We start from the raw sequence: 22,271 nt of genomic DNA on the forward strand, positions 1-22,271 counted from the left end.
ACACTCACTACGTCAATATTGCGAACCGGAACGACCCAGCCGCGGTCAAAGCATCACTCTTGCTCAACCTGGCCGGTCCCGACGCAATGAAGAGAGCTCAAGCCTTTGTCTACGAACCAGCGGTCCTGGATGACAACGACCTACCGGTCGAGCCAGCTGAATCGGCCGACGACCCGGTATGTCTTTTGCGCAAATTCGCGGAGATATGTGACCTGCCCTCCAACCGTATACTGGAGCGGGCCAGGTTCTTCTCACGCAAGCAACAGCCGGATGAACCTGTTGAATGCTTCATTGCCGACCTGCGGCACCTTGCCCAGCGGTGCCGATTCGAAACCATGCGCGACCAGCTCACCAGAGACATTCTCGTTACCGGTATGATCGATCAGAAGCTGCGTGCCGACCTGCTGCAACGGCCTGACCTAACCCTGACTCAAGCAATGCATGCGTGCCGCATTGCTGAAGTGGTCAACCCTCCTCACGGACAGAGGGGGTCTGACAACCGAGCCATAAATTTAACTGGTGTTGCTGGACAACGACGGATGAAGGAGAACTTTCGCCCTCCACAGCGGCCCGTTCGTACACCCCGGGACCCAAGATCTAACAAGTGTCCTAACTGCAGCTACGTGCACTCCTCAGAATCACAGTGCCCAGCCCTTGGGAAGACCTGCAATTTCTGCGGGAGAAGAAACCATTTTGCAGCTGCCTGCCGATCCCGTGGGAAAGTGCCCTCAGCTCCCAGACAACTCCTAAACAATCTTCTGCAGGTTGATAGCGAGATGGACTCTCAGCCCTCTGTTGACGCTGCCCCCGACTCTGAGCTCAGCTTTTCCACGGGAGATGTAAGTATTTACACTCTCCTCCACAGCCGATCTCGCCTCCCCGATCCTTCTGTGAACACAACTGTAAACAATAAGTCTTTCTCTGCTAAACTTGACACGGGGGCGAAAGTGAACGTAATGTCAACAAAGCTGTTCCACCAGATAAGGAATAATGAGCTGCTGATTGCCGACCGTTCTGTTTTGCGTGCCTATGGGGGAGAGGAACTAACACCTGTGGGGAGGGCGACTTTCCACTGCGTGCTGCAGGAAGCTTCCCAGGACCTGTCTTTCTTCATTCTGGACAGTGACTGTGTGACGTTGCTTAGCAACCGGGCCTGCCAGGATCTTGGGCTGGTGTCGTTTAACCATACGGTCCACGAGGTGCAAGCTGTGATGGATCCACTATCTGAATACCCAGACCTGTTTGACGACAAGCTGGGGAAGCTGCCGGTGGTGTACAAGATCGCGACTGACCCATCTGTGGAGCCCGTGATCCGTCCACCCCACAGAGTGTCTTTTGCCATGAAGGGCAAAGTGGAGAATATGCTTAAGGACATGGTCAACATGGGAGTGCTGGAGGCTGTCAGCGATCCAACCGTATGGGTCTCCACCATGGTCGCCACGTTGAAGAAAGGAAAAAATGAGATACGGGTATGCATTAACCCCAAGGACTTAAATATGGCGATTAAACGGCCCCACTACCCCATGAGGACTGTCGAAGATGTTGCCGCCCAGGTGGGACAAGCTACTGTGTTCTCCGTCCTCGATGCCAGGAGTTCGTTTTGGCAGATACCCCTGGACAAACGCTCCACGGACCTGACCACGTTCAGCACGCCCTTCGGCAGGTTTAAGTTTTTACGGATGCCGTTCGGCATCAACTCTGCCAGCGAGGTATTTCAGCGTTCTATGGAACAATTATTTGCAGGTCTGCCCTGCGCGATTATTGTGGATGACATTCTGGTCTATGGGAGGGATGTGGCCGAACATGACCACAACCTCCGGCGGATTTTGGACCGTGCTCGGCAGATAAATTTGAAGCTCAATCGGTCAAAGTGCAAGTTCCGGGTGCCTGAAGTCACATATGTCGGCCACATTTTCACGGCCCAAGGATTGAAGCCAGACCCGCAAAAGACCAGCGCTATCTCTGAGCTGCCCGCCCCGACAGACGCCGTCAGTCTGCAGCGCTTCCTGGGTATGTTGAATTACCTGGGGAAGTTTATCCCCGACCTCAGCGAGCTGAGCGCACCCCTGAGACAGCTCACAAAGAAGGACATTGCCTGGGCATGGTTTCCGCACCACCAGCAGGCATTTGATCTGCTAAAGACAAGGCTGGTCAGCACGCCTACACTTAAGTTTTTTGATCTGCGACGTCCGATCGTTGTCACTTGCGACGCCTCTCGATTTGGACTGGGTGCTGCCTGCCTGCAACCCCACGCTGGTGACTCACTGCTGCCCATCTCCTATGCCTCCAGGACCATGACGGACACAGAGCAGCGCTATGCCCAGATAGAAAAGGAGCTGCTGGCGGTGTTCGAAGTTTAAGGACTTCTTATTTGGCACCAGGTTCACCGTTGAGACGGATCACCAGCCACTGGTAACGATACTTAACAAACCAATACACTGCGCTCCTGCCAGGCTACAGCGGATGATGCTGCAGCTACAGCGCTTTGACTTTAAAATCGTATATAAGCGGGGCACCGAGATGCATGTGGCTGATGCACTGTCCCGGGCCCCCCGGACCTCCTGCGACCAGCACCCCTTCGAGCAGTCGGACTTACAGGTACTGAACGTCAACTTCGTCCCTTCTCACCAGCTGCAGTGCTTGGTTGAACATACCGCAAACGACCCCGACCTGCAGCAGCTTGCTGCTGTCATCAAGCGCGGGTGGCCCACCAAGCGGAATTCGTTGCCTGCCAGCGTCCACCCCTATTTTTTGGTCCGCGATGAGTTAGTCCTCCGGGACGGTATTATTATCAAAGGACACAAAGTTGTCATCCCGGAATCGCTGCGTGGCTTGTATTTTGATGCCGCCCACATGGGACATCCCGGTGCAGATGCCACCATCTCACATGCCCAGGAACAGTACTACTGGCCGGCCATGGCTAAATACATCCAGGCCAGGGTTGATTCCTGTCCGGACTGTCACTCGCTTGCCCCGCATCAGCAAAGACAGCCACTTTTGCAGCAGCCTGCACCTGACATGCCCTGGACTTCTCTGGCTGCCGACATTTTCGACTGGCGTGGGAAGCAATACCTCGTGCTAGTAGACTCTTACTCGAATTGGTTCGAGGTGGACCTCCTCCCTGCCATCACCTCCGAGATGGTGATCAGCAAGCTTCGCCGCCACTTTGCCACGTTTGGTTCCCCTGTCCGGCTGCAGACAGACAACGGTCGCCAGTTCACCAGCGCCGAGTTTCGAGCATTTGCCACAAAGTGGAATTTTAATCATTTCACTAGCAGCCACAAAGCAATGGTCTGGCTGAACGGGCGGTCCGGAGCGCTAAGCACCTGCTTGAACAAACCCGCCTCTCGAACGGGGATTTCTATCAGTGTCTCCTGAACCTTCGCAACATTTCCAGAGACATTACCATGGGATCCCCTGCCCAGCGACTCATGTCCCGAGTTGTCCGCCCTCCGATGCCTATTGCCCAGCAGTCCCTGATGCCTAAAGTCCTGCAGCCTGCTGATGTCAAGAAACGTATTGCCCAGAAGCACGAGATCCAGCGACGATCGCATGATAAATCCTGCCGCCCTCTTTCGCCACTGATGCCTGGACAGGTCGTCCGTTTGCAGACGTCCACCGGCTATTCCCGACTTGCCACCGTTGTCGGGTTTGACAGCGCGCCACGTTCCTACCTCGTGGATTTCGAAGGGACTGTATACCGACGCAGCCGCCAGCACCTGTTGGCGGTTAACGAGCCCAAACCACCTCCTGCGGTTCCGTATACCCCTCCATCGCGTGTCGAGCCTTCCTCCACTAACGTTCCATCTGCTCCCTGCATGCCACGGTCGGTCCTCTTGCCTCGGATAGCCCCCCCTGCTCCTCCCGGTTTTGCTCCCCAGGCTCTGTTGTCCCCTGCAAAATCTTCTCTCTCTCCAACTTCAACTCGTTCTACCCCTTCATTCTCACCTGGCTCTCCTGTGTCTCTCCGTTCCCCCTTCAAGCTGGGTTCTCCACCCATCTTCTCTCCTCCTCCTGTTTCTGTTCCTGTCCCCCCTCCTATTCTTTCGGGCGGGGAGGGTGAAGGTGCTGTACGCACTCGCTCGGGTCGGATTGTAAAACCTCCGGCTCGCTACGGAGAATATGCTTAGCTTTGCAGGTACTGTATAATAAACCTGCTACTGTAGTAACTTGTTTGAATTGTAAGGGGAAGGATGTAGATGGTTATGCATGCAACCTATAATGTAGCTACCTCATCACCACTAACCACGCCCCATCATATTAGTATAACTGTAGTCTCCTCCCTTTGTTCCCCCCATTAGGTCCCAGTACGCCTGAAGGCTGGATGCAGTCAGTGCTGGGACGTGTGTGCCATGTGCTATAATAAACTACCAGTAAAGGTTACAGTGTGTCAGGAAACACTCCTTTACACCCAGGATGAACGTAATTGGAAAAAATATATATTAAGGCTACATGCCAAATGCTGAAAGATAAAATGAATGCAGATGGGTGACCACTGGTTTGCATGGACGTGTTGGGTCAAGTGGCCTATTTCAATGCTGTACAATTCAGTGACTCCAGCACTCAGGATGAATGTGGTTATTATGGACTGAGCAATGATCTAGAACCTCTTGTTTGAAAGGGCAGCGGAAGCAGATTCTATAAATAACATACAAAACAAACCTATAAATGCTTCATGAAAAAAATACCAGGGATATAAAAAAAACCAAGAGCTGACACAACAATAAAGTGGTTTGTGATTCAATGTCGGTTCAGACTGCCAGTTACACTGGCAACTACTTTCAACAACTAAACCTTCTCCAGCAATCCATACTCCAGAGTGTATGACACACTGTGTTTTTGATTTTCTGTTTTTGGATTGAATTCTGTTTTTAATTTGTGTCTCTGTGATGTCTTTTTTTACCTGTTCTATTCCGATTATATGTTTTTATTCCGATTACTATGTAAGGTGTCCTTGAGATGTCTGAAAGGCGCCCATTAAATAAAATTTATTATTATTATTATTATATTACCTCATATAGCAGTATGAAATCCGTGCAATGACTATTAACATGCAATACCACACTCATTGGGTCTCTCCACAACAAAATAAACTTATTTCTCCTTCCTTGCAGACGTAGAAGGGCAGGATGAGTTGGCAACATGCTTCACTTGAATTTCGAGATGTGAATTGTCATTGAATACTCATCCATTACCAGGCAGTTCCTTTCAGCACTCACCTGATGCCCAGCTAGTTTATAGGCCATCACACATTTTGTGTGTACTATCCCCAAAGCAGTCAAAACTGTACGGATCTGACTCTACTCCAACCAGTTGCCAGAGTGCAGGTTGGGCGAGGAGCGATATCCTATTTGGCCATGCCATAACTCGTAATTCCTGAACATAGTGCAATTTAATTGATAACTGAATTCACTCTTTTTTAAGAGCTGTTGGCTCCTATACAGTATATCTGGTACTGAACGCACATAATAAGGTTTTAGCCAACAAATTGCAAAGCCCTGCACCCAAGGCTTTGCTATCAATGGGCGGCTTGGTAATTGTGCACTGCCTGCACTGATAACTCACACCTGCTATCCGTACCCTGCACCGACTGTTGTCTATACTGCTTACTTCCTCACAGCCTCGAACATCGCAGTTTCCACGTTTCCCAGCCAGCTTTCGATAGGACCCCGTATCCGAACATTCCTGCAAAAATGGTTAGCAAGAATCAGAATTGCCAGGACCAGGCCTGCCATAGACACATTTGCTGGAGGCATGGCACTTTCAGACATTTGAACAGGGAATTTTTACACTGAAAAAAAGTGTTAAAGATATTTGCCAGTACAGAATAAAGATGAAAATTCTACACTATGAAACCACAAATAAAAGCAGGAGAGAAAACTGCATGTGAACAAACCTAATTTTGTTAGGTAGAAAAAGGAGCTATTTACTAATTATGTCTGGGTTCTTAAATATTATTTTACTTACAAATTTCAAATTGCCTTTAGATCTTAAAGATCTTTCATCACTTTAATTTCACGTTTCATGTATTTTGTGTTTTTATGACTGTTGGCAAATCAGTTACCCACCTGGGATAAATAAAGTTCTATCATATCGTGTCCCATCGTAATGTATCGTAAGGAATAAGAGTAATAAAAATGTCACAGAATCTTCACTACAGGAGAAAACTAGTGGATAAGTAACCTGCAAATTGACTCTTCAATTACTATCAAATCAGGTGATCAACTCTGGTTCAGTGGAAGTGTGCAGATATTGGGCTGGGAACAGCATCAGGTACACCTAAAACTTACTGAAACTGGAACAGGAAGGTTGGCAGCAAAAATAGCATGCAACATGCAGAGCTGAACAGTCTTATGACCAGCAGATCAGATTTATTCATAGAAACATAGAAACATAGAAAATAGGTGCAGGAGTAGGTCATTCGGCCCTTCGAGCCTGCACCGCCATTCAATATGATCATGGCTGATCAATCCAGTCATGAATGGTGGTGGACACATGAACAGATACCAGGAGGAAGAATTCCAAGAATATTAACGATTTGAAAGGAAAAACCTGCAGGTGCTGCAAATTTGAAATAACAAAGAATGTAGGGCTCTACGACAAGTAGTCAACCGGAGGGGTCAACCCTGTGAGACTTGAAATGTGTTACTTCCCTTAACAATATGAATGTAGGAGGCATGATTTGCAAGCTTGGAGATAACACAAGCCTTGACAGTGCTGTTGATAGCGAGGAAGGTTGTTGTAGCTACAGGATGATATTGATCAACTGGTAAGATGGGCAGAGCAATGGCAGATGGAATTTAATCTTGATTAGTGTCAGGTGATGCCCTTTGGGAGGACCAAAATAGGTGGCAAATACACAATAAATGAATGGACCTTGGGGGCTATTGCAGAACAGAAGACCTTAACGTACAACAGCAAAAACACCTAAAAGATGGCAGCACTAACCAGAAGACCATCAAACAATAAGAGCTGAATTAGGCCATTTGTCCCATTCGATCCTGGCTAATGGATTTTCCCTCTCAACCCCATTCTCCTGCCTTTTCTCCATAACATTTGACACCCTTACTGATCAAGAACCTATCAATCTCTGTTTTAAAAATACCCAATTATCTAAATTCGCCCTCACCAATGTCTTATATGGCTGTAACATAACCTCCCAACTTATATACTCAGTACTCTGATGAAGGCCAATGTGCCAAAAGCCTGCTTGACCACTCTACCTGACACACCACTGTCAAGGAACTATGTACCTGTACTCCTATATCCCTCTGCTCTGCAACACTTCACAGGGCCCTTACATTCACTGTGAAGGTCCTACCCCGTTTGACTTCCCAAAATGCAACACCTCTCGCTTATCTTAATCGAACTCCATTAACCATTCCTCGGCCCACTTGCCCAACTGATTAATATCCTGCTGTAATTTTTGATAACCACCTTCGCTATATACAATACCACTCACTTTAGTGTCATCTGCAAACTTCGATATGATCATGGCTGATCATCCAACTCAGTATCCCATCCCTGCCTTCTCTCCATTGATCTCTTTAGCCACAAGGGCCACATCTAACTCCCTCTTAAATATAGCCAATGAACTGGCCTCAACTACCTTCTGTGGCAGAGAATTCCACAGATTCACCACTCTCTGTGTAAAAAATGATTTTCTCATCTCGGTCCTTAAACTGTGACCCCTAGTTCTGGACTTTCCCAACATCGGGAATAATCTTCCTGCATCTAGCCTGTCCAACCCCTTAAGAATTTTGTAAGTTTCTATAAGATCCCCTTCAGATTGATATCTCTCAGCCAGGGCTCCTGCAATTTATTCTCTAGCCTCCCACAATGTCCTCAGATATATCTGATCTGTCTCAGGAGATTTGTCTACCTTCATACACCTTAGGACTCTCAGCACCTCCTCGACCATAATACTGGCTGCACCTCAAGTAATTTCCATTAACTGACCTAAGTTCCACAATCATCATGTCTTTCTCCACAGTAAAAACAGGAGAAATACTCATTTGGGACTTGGCCCATCTCCTGCAGCTCCACACAGACGTGACCGCTTTGGTTTCTGAAGCCAGCACCTTCTCAAGGGATAAAAATTGGAAATGCCGGATACCAAAAATGAATCATTAAAGAAATCATGGTGGTGAGGAGTGAGATGAAGAATCAGAAATAAAACGCATGATAACTCTAAAGGACATCATGGGCTGAGGTAAGTAGGAAGCCACAATGTTCAATACAAATGTTTGAGAATCAGGGGAATAAATATTGGAGATTTAATTGTCAAAATAAATTGTCAGAAGAAAGAAAATAGCTTCCTCCAATGGCAACATTTTACAGAACCTCCACACACCTCAAAGTTCATCATATCTAATGAAGCCCTCCTGAAGTATAGTCATCATTGTAATGTGTGGCAATTGACAACTATTTTTCATCAAACACCCATAATATGCAGATAGATAAAATTCCCATGGTGAACAGATGGACTGGCAGTGCCTCTCTCAGCACCCAGGCATGGGCTAAACTAAAATGGTGCGTTTCTTTTACACCTCCCCTCTCCCCTCTCATTAATATCAGCATCAGAGAGCCAGTGTAGATGCGATGGGCTGAATGGCCTCTGCATTTTCTGAAGCTTCTCTGACTATTTACTTATTAACCAGGCAAACCCAAACCCATAGGAGTACAAAAAGCAACAAGCGCAACCAAAGAGATTCTAACTGAATTAATTAGCCCGCACGGTACCTTGGCATGGGCAGACTTTCATTTTCTGCAGACTTGATCATTAACACAACAGCAGGTCTGGTAGACTGACTGATTTCCAAACTCCTGATGTTTTCAAAGCATTTGGCTAAGTAAGGCTAATGAAAGAAGGAAGAAGTCAGCATCAGAATCTGTTCATTTCAAGGTTGTTAATTAGGTTCTCTCAACAGCAATAACGCTTTCTAATAGGACATCATAGGCTCTTGGCACAGAAGGTGTCCATCGAGTGGTGAAGCCCTTGTACTGTGCTACCCAATTAATTTCACAACCTAGTCTTTCCCCTTTGGCTCCCAATCTTCTTTAGGTTTAGGTTTAATATGGTCACGTGTACGGAGGTACAGTGAAAAGCTTTGTTTTGCATGCATTGAAAACAGGTCAGATAATCTCTCCAACTAAAGCCCCTGTCCCACAGGTGATTTTTTTGGCGACTACAGGAGACTAGGTTGTCGTCAAATGGTCGCGGGGTGACGCCTGTATGGTTGTAAGTAGTCTCCTCAAGTTGCCTAAAGAGTCATAACGTTTTTCTGGTCGCCACTGGGTTTTGAAATGTTCAAAACATTTCAGCGACTGTATGCTTGACGTAGCTTGTCTTCTCCTGTCGTAGGTGCTGTCGTAGGTTGTCGCCAGGTGACGTTGGTTGTCGCCGGGTGCTGACTTCAGTGAATTCCATTGGCGACTACCTACGTCAACCGGCGACAGGTACCGGCAACTAAATTGGCTTCAGTTGTCTTCAGTTGTCGCGGACAGGGTCGTTGTTTGTCGTAGCTTGTCGCGGGTGGACGAAGGTTGCCTTCGGTTGTTGTAGGTTGTCGCCTGCGTGGTCGTAGGTGGACATCCTAATGGGTCGCCGGTTGTCGGTAGCTTGCCGCAGTTTGACGTCGACTAGGTTGTAGGTTGTCGTAGCTTGTCGTAGACATTGTCATAAGGGGGTTCCAGTTGCCGGCAGTCACCGAAAAAAATCGCCTAAGTGGGACAGGCCCAATATTGAAAGTTTCTTCTGAATCCACTTCCACTGCCCTGTCAGGATAAACTTTCTAGATACAGTATCAAAAACAAAATGTGTTAAAATATTATTGTGTTACTTTGTGTTGTTGTGTTGTGTTGCTATTTTAAATAATGTCTAAGATTATAGACCTCAAATGATCTCCAACACAGCTAATTAAAAGAAATGTAACATACAGAACTGCCACTAGCAAAATATTCTTCAACTTCAACGTAGCGTTAGGATCTTAGTTGCACCATTTGACTCCCAGTAAGAATAGGCCAGTTTAAGGGCCTGTACCACTTGGGTGACCTTCGACCTTCCTTCCACTATGATGAAGACTATCTACGACTACCTTCGACTACCCTCGATTACCTACGACTAACATGCCGACCTACTACGACCTACTACGACTAAACCTACGAGTAAAAAAAGTATCGATTTTTTCCATGGCGACCTCTTTTTACTCGCGGGCATTTATCAACATGTTGAAAAATACGCCACGACCTAGCTGAGGCCTCGAGTACGTGGAGACCACTCTCGAGCATGAAGGAGTTACGAAGACCTCCTACGACCTCATGTCGACCATGCTGCGAGTATGAGGGCAAACTCGCCAGAACTCGCGGATTAGGTCGCCCAAGTGGGCACAAACCCCCTGTCTGAGTGTGTGCTGGAGGCGAGTACTCTCCCCACATTTATGAAGTACAGGTAACCCCAGCATTACAGCGTGAGGGGGTGGGGAAAGAACGGGAATGGTTGCATTCCTAGAAAATGGTCTGTATTTTCCTTAACATGAATCCGCGTCATCTGCCCTGTGTCAAGGAACGGAAGTTGAAAAATATATACATTTTGTATTGTTTTATTTACCTTTTCTTTAAAATACAAAATTCTGCAAAGCAAAGTTTTCTGAACTTTTTAAGGGCGAATTTCCATAAGCCAAATGGGGGTCACCTGTAAGTATATGAGCACTTGAATCCCAATACACAGAAGGCTGGTAGATTGGGATTAGTATGGATGGGTCAACATTGACATGGTGGACTAATTGTGGATTTGTGGAACTGATTGAGGACTTTGGAAGGGGTAGGATAGGGACCCACAATCCCGTTTATATCAATGGTGGAAAGGGTCAAGAAATTCCGGAAGTGGCGGCGCTGGTGAACGGCTGCGGCTCGCCTGCAGTCCGTTTGTTTTTACTTTTTTGTGTTGTTTTTTTCGTCTTGTTTAGTTAAGTTTTTGTTTTTTAGGTTTGTGTTATGTGTGTGGGGGGGGGGGGGGGGTGGGGGGTTGAAACAGGGCTTTCTGTCTCTCCCTTCGGGGGAATGCGACTTTCTTGTCGTATCCCCCTTCTCTGCCTCCATCTGCGCTGAGGCCTAATGGCGGAGCTGGCGACCTCGAGGCTCCGGAGGCAGAGCCTGTCAGGACTCGCCCTGGGCTCGCTCCCGTGAGGGCGGCTCGGCTCAGGGCTGGAACGGCGCTCCTGTGAGGGGCTGAGGCGCTCCCGTGAGGGCGGCCCGGCTCGATGGTAATGGCGCTCCCGTGAGGGCGGTCCAGCTCGAGGGTAACGGCGCTCCCGTGAGGGCGGCCCAGCTCGAGGGTAACGGCACTCCCGTGAGGGCGGCCCGGCTCGATGGTAATGGCGCTCCCGTGAGGGCGGCCCAGCTCGAGGGTAACGGCACTCCCGTGAGGGCGGCCCGGCTCGATGGTAATGGCGCTCCCGTGAGGGCGGCCCGGCTCGATGGTAACGGCGCTCCCGTGAGGGCGGTCCAGCTCGAGGGTAACGGCGCTCCCGTGAGCGCGGCCCAGCTCGAGGGTAATGGTGCTCCCGTAAGGGCGGCCTGGCTCGAGGGTAATGGCGCTCCCGTGAGGGCGGCCTGGCTCGAGGGTAATGGCGCTCCCGTGAGGGCGGCCTGGCTCGAGGGTAATGGCGCTCCCGTGAGGGCGGTCCAGCTCGAGGGTAACGGCGCTCCCGTGAGGGCGGCCCAGCTCGAGGGTAATGGTGCTCCCGTGAGGGCGGCCTGGCTCGAGGGTAATGGCGCTCCCGTGAGGGCGGCCTGGCTCGAGGGTAATGGCGCTCCCGTGAGGGCGGTCCAGCTCGAGGGTAATGGCGCTCCCGTGAGGGCGGCCTGGCTCGAGGGTAACGGCGCTCCCGTGAGGGCGGCCTGGCTCGAGGGTAATGGCGCTCCCGTGAGGGCGGCCTGGCTCGAGGGTAACGGCGCTCCCGTGAGGGCGGTCCAGCTCGAGGGTAATGGCGCTCCCGTGAGGGCGGCCTGGCACGGGGCTGGACTGGAGGGCGGCAGCTACGACCAACCCCGGGCCGCGGAGTTTGAAACGGCCCGTTCGTGGAGCTCGGTGAGCCGCGGGACTGACTTACCATCGCCCGGTGGGGTATCGCCTCAGCGCAGAGGGAGAAGAGGAGGGAAGAGACAGCAGCCCTAAGATTTTTGCCTCCATCACAGTGAGGAGGTGTTTGGTGGACTCACTGTGGTGGATGTTAATTTGTGTTTACTGTCTGTTCTGTTGTTTATTATTGTATGTATGGCTGCAGGTAACGACATTTCGTTCAGACCGTAAGGTCTGAATGACAAATAAAGGATCTAATTCTAATTCTAACTTCAAATTCCTGGGAGTGCATATTTCCAAAGATCTTTCCTGGTCCCAGCACACTGATGCAATTATAAAGAAAGCACATCAGCGCCTCTACTTCCTGAGAAGATTACTGAGAGTCAGTATGTCAAAGAGGACTCTCCCGAACTTCTACAGGTGCACAGTAGAGAGCATGCTGACCGGTTGCATCATGGCTTGGTTCAGCAACTTGAGCATCCAGGAGCGGAAAAGATTGCAGAAAGGTCTGACCACTGCCCATCATCGGCTTTGACCTCCCCACCATCGAAGGGATCTATCACAGTCGCTGCCTTAAAAAGGCTGCCAATATCATCAAGGACCCACACCATCCTGGACACACACTCATCTCTCCGCTGCCATCAGGTAGAAAGTACAGGAGCCTGATATCTGATACATCTAGGATCATGACCAGCTTCTTCCCCATAGCCATCAGGCTATTAAACTCGCCATCAAACAAACTCTGAACTATAACAGCCTATTGCACTTTATCTGTTTATTTATGTGTGTATATATGGTCTATGCTATATAGACACACTGAACTGTTCGGTATTTATGGTTACAATACTCTGTTGTGCTGCAGCAAGAAAGAATTTCATTGTCCTATTTGGGACACATGACAATAAACTCTCTTGACTTGACTTGACTAAAGCACCTGCATCTGTGCTCTAGAAGTCCTTCTAGTTGTGCTAAGTATGCACTCATCCGTTTCTTATAAGAACATTAGCTGATAAAACAGGGGTATGCGTAGGTGAGGTGAACATGCAGCTGTGATTAGTTTCTCCTCCACCAGGAACATTGTTCAGATGTACAAAACATTGGTTACACCACAATAAGAGTATTGTATATAGTTCTAGTCACCACACTACAGGGTGGATGTGGTAGCTAGAGAGAGAGAGAGTGCAGAAAAGATCTACCAGGCATATTGCATCTGAAGGAGGGCTGTAATTATGAGGTGAAATTGGATAGGCTAGGGTTAGCCTCACTGGAACGTATGAAACTGACGGGTGAACTTGCCAACCCTTACCTCATTTACCAAACATCTAAAAATATGGTTACTGCAAAATCAAAATTGCAATCATAATCTACATTAAAAATAACCTATGGTACTCTTTAATTGCTATTTTTTTACTTTATTGTTGTTTTGTTTTTGTTTTTGTTTTTTGTTTTTACCTTGTTTGGGATGTGTTTACCTTGTGTTGGGACAAAAGATGGAAATTAGCTACTGGCTACAATCTTGCATATTACATGCAAATGTTTATTAATATGCACTGTCCCTAATAAAAAATCAATTCAAAAATTCAATTCAACTTATAGAGGTTTATAGAGACATAGGGAGCACTGATAGCAACTCTGGAACTAGCCTTATAATTCTGGTTTGTTACTTCATACCTTTATGGCATCAAGATTTCTGCTCCGAGACAGGATATCCAGCAGGTCATTGTTGCTGAGGAAGTAGAAACGTGGGAAAGCAATCCGCTTGGCTTCCAAGTAATCCTGTAAGGCAACATGACCAAATAGGTTTAGTTTGTGTCCCTATTCATTCGCATAATCAGTATAAACAATATTCTGGACTTAGTAATCTCTATAAACAATATTCTGGACTTAGTATATACTAATATTACTGAAGCCTACAAAGCCCTCCCCCTCCCCCACCTTGGACAGTCTGACCACCTCTCTCTGTTCTTGCTCCCCAAATACACACCTCTGATCAGACGTGTGAAACCTACCATGAGGACAGTGAAGGTTTGGCCTGAGGGGGCTGTCTCTGTTTTACAGGAACAGTTTCAGCAAACAGACTGGAGTCTGTTTGCCACCCAGGCCACCTTTAACTCCCAAGTGGACATCAACTCATACACCTCAACCGTTTTGGACTACATAAAATTCTGCACTGACAACGTCACTACCCACAAAGAGATTAAGACCTTCCCTAACCAGAAGCCGTGATTGAGCAGGGAGGTCAGACTCCTGCTGAAGGCTCGCGATGTCGCTTTCAGATCTGGCAACGCTGAGGGATACAGCTCATCCAGGGCCAATCTGAAAAAGGGAATTAGGAATGCTAAACTCAATCACAAACGGCGGATTGAGGAGCATTTCCAAAACAACCGACCCCAGGCGCATGTGGCAAGGAATCAAATCCATTGCCGATTACCATAAAGTTAACACCCCCTCCCCCAGATAACGCCTCCCTTCCTGACGAGCTAAACCATTTCTATGCTCGCTTTGACCGGTACAACAAAACTCCAGCCATCAAAGTTGCTCCACCCCCGAATGAACAGCCCCTCAGTCTCTCAACCTCTGCTGTACAAGATGCACTGAGCAAGGTGAATGAGCACAAAGCTGCCGGCCCCGATGGCATCCCCGGGCGGGTGCTCAGGGCATGTGCTGGGCAACTATCCCTGGTCTTCACTGACATTTTCAATCTGTCACTGGCCCAGGGTGTTGTCCCCACTTGCCTCAAGACATCAACCATTGTGCCAGTGCCCAAACAATCAGCTACAGGGAGTCTCAACGACTTCCGCCCAGTGGCACTCACCCCTGTCATTGCAAAGTGCTTTGAGCGGCTGATCTTGGCTCACCTCAAAGCCAGCCTCCCCCCCACACCGGACCCCCATCAGTTTGCCTACCGGACCAACAGGTCTACAGAGGACGCCATATCGGCGGCCCTACACTCTGCCCTGACCCACCTGGACAGCAATAATACCTACATCAGGATGCTGTTCATTGATTTCAGCTCCGCCTTTAACACTGTCATCCCCGCCAGCTTGATCACCAAACTCAGCGGACTTGGCATCTCCACCTCCCTCTACAATTGGACACTGGATTTCCTCACCAACAGACCACAGGGCTGTGTGCTCAGCCCTCTCCTCTACTCCCTCTTCACCCATGACTGCATCCCTAAGAATGGCTCCAACGCCATAATTAAATTTGCCGACGACACCACGGTGGTAGGACTGATCAGTAACAACGACGAGTCAGCCTACAGGGTTGAGGTCCAGCACCTGACAACCTGGTGTGCCAACAATAACCTCGTCCTCAACTCCAAGAAGACGAAGGAAATTATTGTTGACTTCAGGAAGAACAGAGGGGGCAGACATACCCCCATCCATATAAACGGGACTGAGGTGGAGCGCGTCTCCAACTACAAATTCCTCGGGGTACACATCTCGGAGGATCTGTCCTGGTCCCTCAACACCTCCAAGCTGATCAAAAAAGGCGCAGCAGCGCCTTTACTTCCTGAGGAGGCTCAAGAAAGCTCACCTGTCCCCCCAGATCCTGACCAACTTTTACCGCTGTACCATCGAAAGCATCCTGACCACCTGCTTCACGGTATGGTACAGCAGTTGCACCGTAGCGGACAGGAAGGCACTACAACGGGTGGTGAAAACCGCTCAGTACATCATCGGTGCCCCGCTCCCTGCCATGGATGCCCTCCACCGAAAACGGTGTCTGAGACGGGCCGGGAAGATCATCAAAGACCCCTCCCACCCTAACCATGGACTGTTTGCCCTCCTCCCATCAGGGAGGCAGTACAGGAGCCTCAGGTCTCGTACTAGTAGGATGAGGAACAGCTTCTACAACAACACTATCACATTGCTGAACTCGGAGTCCCGCCGATAGATTTCTCCAGTCTCTCCGTCCACATTGTTTGCTTATTCTGTATTTTTATTTCTCTATTGCACTATTACTACGGACTGACGCTAAACTGCATTTCGTTGTACCGATACTTGTATCTGTGCAATGACATTAAAATTGAATTGAATTGACATCACAGTGATTCCAGCAAATTCCTGCAGTTGTAAATAATTCCACGGTAAGAAGTCCTTCATCCCACCAATTGACAAAGCGGCCTAATTAGTCCCATTCCCAGCTCTTTCCCCACATCCTGTGCAAATCTCCTCCCATCCAATTTCCTTTTGGATGTTGCTATTGAATTCATTATACCAGCCTCTCAAGCAGCACGTTCCAAACTGGAACATTATACCGAGTCATTCAGTTTTAACTGACCTACTGTTTTCAGTCACATTTTCTCATCTCCAAACCATTCCTGTCTCCGCACAGATCGCTCCCTTTGCAACTCATTCCCTCAGCAGGTTCACTTGCACCTCATGTACAGTATCCGGTCTTTCCGATGTAACATCCTGTACATTGGCAACAAGAGCGGAACTCACTATCAAAACTTGGAGGGGATGGGGACACAATTTTTTGGAGGCCACGCGCGCATGCGCACATTCACACACACACACACGCGCGAGGCTTCGGAGGCTCAATCCAGCGCTAAAAGCGGAGATTTTTAAATCGGGATCACAAAAACTTTGGGGGGATGTCCCCCACCTCTCAAAACATGGGGGGGACGTGTCCCCTCTGGCCTCCCTGGGTTTTCCGCCCCTGATTGGCAAGACCAAGCGTAGACTCTGCAAACTCTTGGCTGAACACTGGGTCTGCCAGGTGAAGACAAGGGAACACCCGGTTGCAAACCATTTTAACTCCCCTTCCCATTCCCATACTGACCTTTCTGTCCTGGGCCTCCTTCATTGCCAGAGCGAGGCCACATGCAAACTGAAGGAATATCCTCCTGCTTCACGTTTCTCAACTTTTCTATCCTCGAGCTTCACAATTCGGAACTCCTTTGGGCTCAAACCTGTTTTTTCATTGCTTGCCTTTGTCCAACAATCTGCCAATGATAAACCCACCTCACCTGTGTTCACTTATTACAGTCATGGTTTGACCTGCTCCTCCTCTCTTCCAGCTTTCTTTCCAGTTCCCTCAACAATCACTCTGAAGAAGGGTCCTGACCTGAAACGTCACCTATCCATGTTCTCCAGAGATGGTTCCTGATCCACTGAGTTATTCTAGCACACGGTGTCTTTCTTAAGGGCCTGTCCCACTTAGGCGATTTTTCAGCGGACTGCCGGCGACTGTCAAGTTCGCGGCACTCGCCTGAAAAACCGGCAACTGGAACGGTGACTGTCAGAGTGGAACACACACACACACACACACACACACACACACACACACACACACACACACACACACACACACACACACACACACACACACACACACACACACACACACACACACACACACACACACACACACACACACACACACACACACACACACACACACACACACACACACACACAAACAAGCAAACAGCGGGGGCCAGGGAAAGCGGGGGAGCACTGTCTGAAATTCAGACGGTGCAAAGCCAAAGTGATACAGACACACACCGCGATGAACAGGAAGGTTAAGACGGCTAGCACAGTGTACGGTAAGTCCTTTAAAAGAGCGGGGAGGGGAGAAGAGGGGAGAAGGGGGGAGAAGGGGGGAGAGAAGGAGTGGACACACTTTTAAGAAGCCAGACAACTTTTAATAAGCCAGAGATACACAGCTGTGAAGTTCGACGGGCATTTAACATTACTGATCGGTTATCCTTGGTTCTGAAAGCACGTGCTTACGTTTTTTTCCCCCAATGAGCCAATGAAAATGCCCGGTCAGCAAAGGCGATTAACTAAAACTACCTACGACTACCTCGACTACCCATAACTACATGGCGACCCCACTGTAACAGCACCTACAAATACAGGATTATCGATTTTCTCCATGGCGACCAATTTTGGTTGCAGAAAAATTTTCAACATGTTGAAAAATTTGCAGCGACCATACTGAGGCCGGGACTATACCTGAGGCCAAGGGCGAGGAGTTCCCAGAATGCGGGAACTCCTCACAACCTTGAAGGAGACTCACCAGAGACCACCAGCGAACATGTGGTGACCATGTGACGATCATGAGGCAAGCGCAGAGTCTCCTGCACTCGCCTAAAAAGTCGCCTAAGTGGGACAGGCCCTTTACTTATTTTAATATCTTATCAGTTAGCTCTAGTAAAAAGGACTACTTGGACATTTATCACACTGTATGCTGAGTCATGAACAACGGCACATATCTACAAAATAAGGGGCTGGTTATTTAAAACTAAGGTGGGGAGAAATATCTTCTCTCAGTGGATGATGAACCTCTGGAATTCTCTGACCCCGAGGGTGGAGATGGCCAGATCATGAGACATGTTTAAGGGGAATATTTGAAAGATTAGGGAATTGAGGGTGAACTCATTGATCAGTCATAATCACATTAAATGGTAGGACGTGCTTGAAAAGCCTGGTGGCCTGGTCCCGTTCGTATATTTTTGTGTGCATGTGTTCTTGTAGTGTGTCTACATAGGTTCCTGCTCTGCATTTACTTGCTGTGATAAGTGAAAGTGCAAGGGACAAGAAGGACATTGCATGAGTCAAGTTATTTCCTTCTCACAAGTGTTATACCTCCAGGTGCTTCAGTATCTGATCCAGGTTAGCATTGGTGGCCTGCAAGAGCTCAACGATCCCTTGTGAGGTTGTAACCTTCAAGATATTCGAGTTCTTCTGAATTCGCACCACCAATTCATTCCACGTCACTTCAATTTGGCCAAAGAGTTTGGTCTCTGCTACAAGTTGCCTGTGTTATGAAATGATACAACAGTGGGTCAAACATATGGCTGAGTGGCGCTGCATTTCAAGTCACACAAACTGATTGGTTCTTGATGTTGCTCAAGCAATTAAACCACTCCCATCAAAATCCAAAAAAAATTAATTAAAGATTTAGAAATGTTACTTTAATTAGTTTAATTTATTCTTGTCACATGTAAAGAAATACAGTGAAATTGTTTGTTTTGTGTCCTATCCAGTCAAATCATACTATGAACATAATCATATACAAGTGAAAGGCGGCACAGTGTGGCAGAAAGGGCGGCACAGTGGCAGAGTTGCTGCCTGCAGCACCAGAGACTCAGGTTCGATCCTGACTACGGGTTCTGACTGTACTGAGTTTGTATGTTCTCCCTGTGACCACATGGGTTTTCTTCGGGTGCTCCGATTTCCTCCCACATTCCAAACGCGTGCAGGTTTTATAGGTTAATTGGTTTCAATAAATTGTCCCTAGTGTTAAGGATAGAACTAGTATACAGGTGATTGTTGGTCGGCACGGACTTGGTGGGCTGAAGGGCCTGTCTCCATGCTGCATCTCTGACAAAGGTATAAGACTGAAATAATTATGGTTGATCATGGTAGATCCTTTTCGGGGACAATACGCAATGAGCAACGCTCTCCAGTACCATCTTGCATTAATCAAGTCCATATCTCCGAAAATATCAAGTCTGATCTTGGCCTATTATCTCACTTGAAGGCCCAGTATCCTGGTGGCACTGGGTGGGTGCGGGGGGTAAGAATGATTTTGGGGTCGGCCTGGCCCAGTATGTTGCTGTTGTTCCTTTCAAGGCAGCAACCCCTCCATGCAGCTGCTGCAGGTTGCCCTCGATCAGTTCACTCACTCATCCACCTTCTGTAGCACCTCGAGCTGCTCCCTCATCTTCCCAAATGTAGGAATCATCAAAAAGGGAATAGTATGCATACTAACTTCAGAAACAGTGATGTTTCAGGAATGTGCCATACCTGGGATGATTCTTACCTTTGGATGTCAGGTGCTTGAAAGATGGGCTTGAGGTAGAGCCAGTTTCGCTGACAGGTCATCCACTCTTCTAAAGTTAGTGCCAACTGGGTGAGTTTACGGTCCCACTCAATCACCTCATTCTGCCACAAGGGAAGTTTGCTATTAACCAAAGCTAGCTGACAGATATTACAAAACAAACATTTATGACAGAAATGCAAAATTATCAATGCTACACCACATACTGGGTTCATACATCCCATTTCTTACAGGTCATTGAAAGTGTCTTGAGAGCAGTCAGTATTCCGGTTGGCGGCGCGACTCACATTGCAGCGGCCCCTACAGCCTGTCTGTCTTTTTTTTAATTTTATGGTCTAGTTAAATATAGTTGTTGTGTTTTTTTTCATACTGTTTTTAACTATGTATATGTGGGGGGGCGGGGGGAAACTTTTAAAATTTCTTCCCTGCACGGGAGACCCAACATTTTCCCTGTCGGGTCTCCATTGTCGTTGGGGCCTAGCACTGTGGAGCAGCCTCCAACCGGAACGACCTGGGGGCTCCAGTCACGGAGCCTGCGGTCTACTCACCATCGTGAGGCTGGCCGGCCTCAGAGCGTGGGGAGCGGTGGTGGCTCACTGCTGCGGCCCGACTCCGGAGCTCGGAGGCTCCAGCTGCAGACCGGTGGACTGTGACATCGGGAGCTCGTGGGTCCGGGTGGGAGACCACTTTTCGGAGCTCCCACAATGCAACTTCTCCAGCCCGTGTTGGAACGAACCGGAGCGGGGCCGTTCATCGCCCGGCGCGGCCTTAATGGCCGTGGGACTTACCATCGCCCGTCTCGGGCTTCAACATCGGGGAAAATGGTGCACAGGGGAGAGAAAGGACTTGCCTTACTCACAGTGAGGAGGAGATTCACTGTGATGGATGTTTGTGTGAATTGAATTGTTTCTGTGTCTTGTAGGAATTGTTTTGTTTGTATGGCTGTAGAAACAGTTTCGTTTGAGCCTCACTGAGGTTCAAATGACATTGAATAAATATTGTATTGTATTGTATTACAGTCAAGGAGGTGCTGAAAGTCCTAATGCATATGTAAGGTAGACAAATCTCCCAAGCTTGATCAGATATATCCAAGGCCACCGTGGGAAGCTAGAGAAGTAATTGCAGGTGCCCTGGCTGAGATTTGTGATTCATCATCTAATACGGGTGAGGTGCTGGAAGATTCAAACATGGCAAATGTTGTATCTCTATTTAAGAAGGACTGCAAGCAAAAGCCTCCGAACTTTAGGCCAGTGAGCCTAACATCTGTGATCAAAAAGTTACTAGAGACTATTCTGAGCGATAAGATGTACATGCATTTAGATAGACAAGAGCTGATTAGGGATATACAATACAATACAATACAAATTTATTGTCATTTGAGCCCCAGTGAGACTCAAACGAAATTTTGTTTCCACAGCCATACAAACAAAAACAATGTCCTACAGACATACACACAATTAAGTTCACACAAACATCCATCACAGTGAACCCACTGTGATGGAAGGTAAAAGTCTTTTCTCTCCCCTGCTCTCCATGTCTCTCCCGATGTCCAAGCCCCAGGCGGGCGATGATAAGTCCCACGGCCATTTTAGGCCGTGCCGGGCGATTTACGGCCCCACTCCCGGTCTAGAAGTCTCGAAGTTGGAGCCCCCGGCGGGCGCTGTAATATCCCACGGCCACGAAGCCGTGCCGGGTGATGTACTTCCCCGCTCCGGGTCGTTCCAAACCCCGCGACACGGGCTGGAGAAGTCGCGTTGCGGGAGCTCCGGGAAGCGGTCTCTCTCTCCCCCCGGACCCGCGAGCTCCCGATGTCCCAGTCCACCGGACCTGCGGCTGCGTTGCTGGAGCCTCCGAGCCCCAGGAGTCGAGTCGCAGCAGCGAGTCACCACCGCTCCCCACGTTCCGAGGCCGGCCAGCCCCACGATGGTGAGTAGTCCGCAGCACAGTCTCCCGAGCCCCCGGGTCGTTCAGGTTGGAGGCCGCTCCACGGTGCTAGGCCCCAACGACAACGGAGACCCGACAGGGAAAAGGTCGGGTCTCTCGGACAGGGAAGAGATTTTAAACGGTTTCCCCCTCCCCCCCCGCCCCCCACATATACACATTTAAAAACCAGTATTTAAAAAACACCAAACACTACATTTAACTAGACAAAAAATAAAAAAAGACAGACAGGCTGTAGGAGCCGCTGCAACGAGTCGCGCCGCCACCAGTTAGCGCCGCCGCCACCAGATAGCCAGCAAGGTTTTGCATGTGGGAGATCGTGTCTCACGAATCTGATTGAGTTTTTTGAAGATGTGACCAAAAAGGTTTACGATGGTAGAGCTGTAGATGTCGTATACATGGATTTCAAGGATATTTGATGAGGCTCCGCTTGGTAGGCTACTCTGGA

The 22,271-nt window shown here is 48.6% G+C and overlaps 1 protein-coding gene across 1 annotated transcript in view; it reads right to left on the reverse strand.

Annotated features, from left to right (window-relative positions):
• The window catches only part of dnah14 (dynein axonemal heavy chain 14), a 435,381-nt gene that overhangs the window by 255,821 nt on the left and 157,289 nt on the right, over positions 1–22,271 (reverse strand). The window contains 5 exon segments of the mRNA XM_033020484.1: positions 5,611–5,685; positions 8,743–8,858; positions 13,754–13,858; positions 18,685–18,856; positions 19,865–19,986. Coding sequence (XP_032876375.1) covers positions 5,611–5,685; positions 8,743–8,858; positions 13,754–13,858; positions 18,685–18,856; positions 19,865–19,986 — 590 coding nt within the window.

The sequence above is a fragment of the Amblyraja radiata genome, chromosome 5, assembly GCF_010909765.2.
Source record: "Amblyraja radiata isolate CabotCenter1 chromosome 5, sAmbRad1.1.pri, whole genome shotgun sequence".
Taxonomy (NCBI): Eukaryota; Metazoa; Chordata; class Chondrichthyes; order Rajiformes; family Rajidae; genus Amblyraja; species Amblyraja radiata.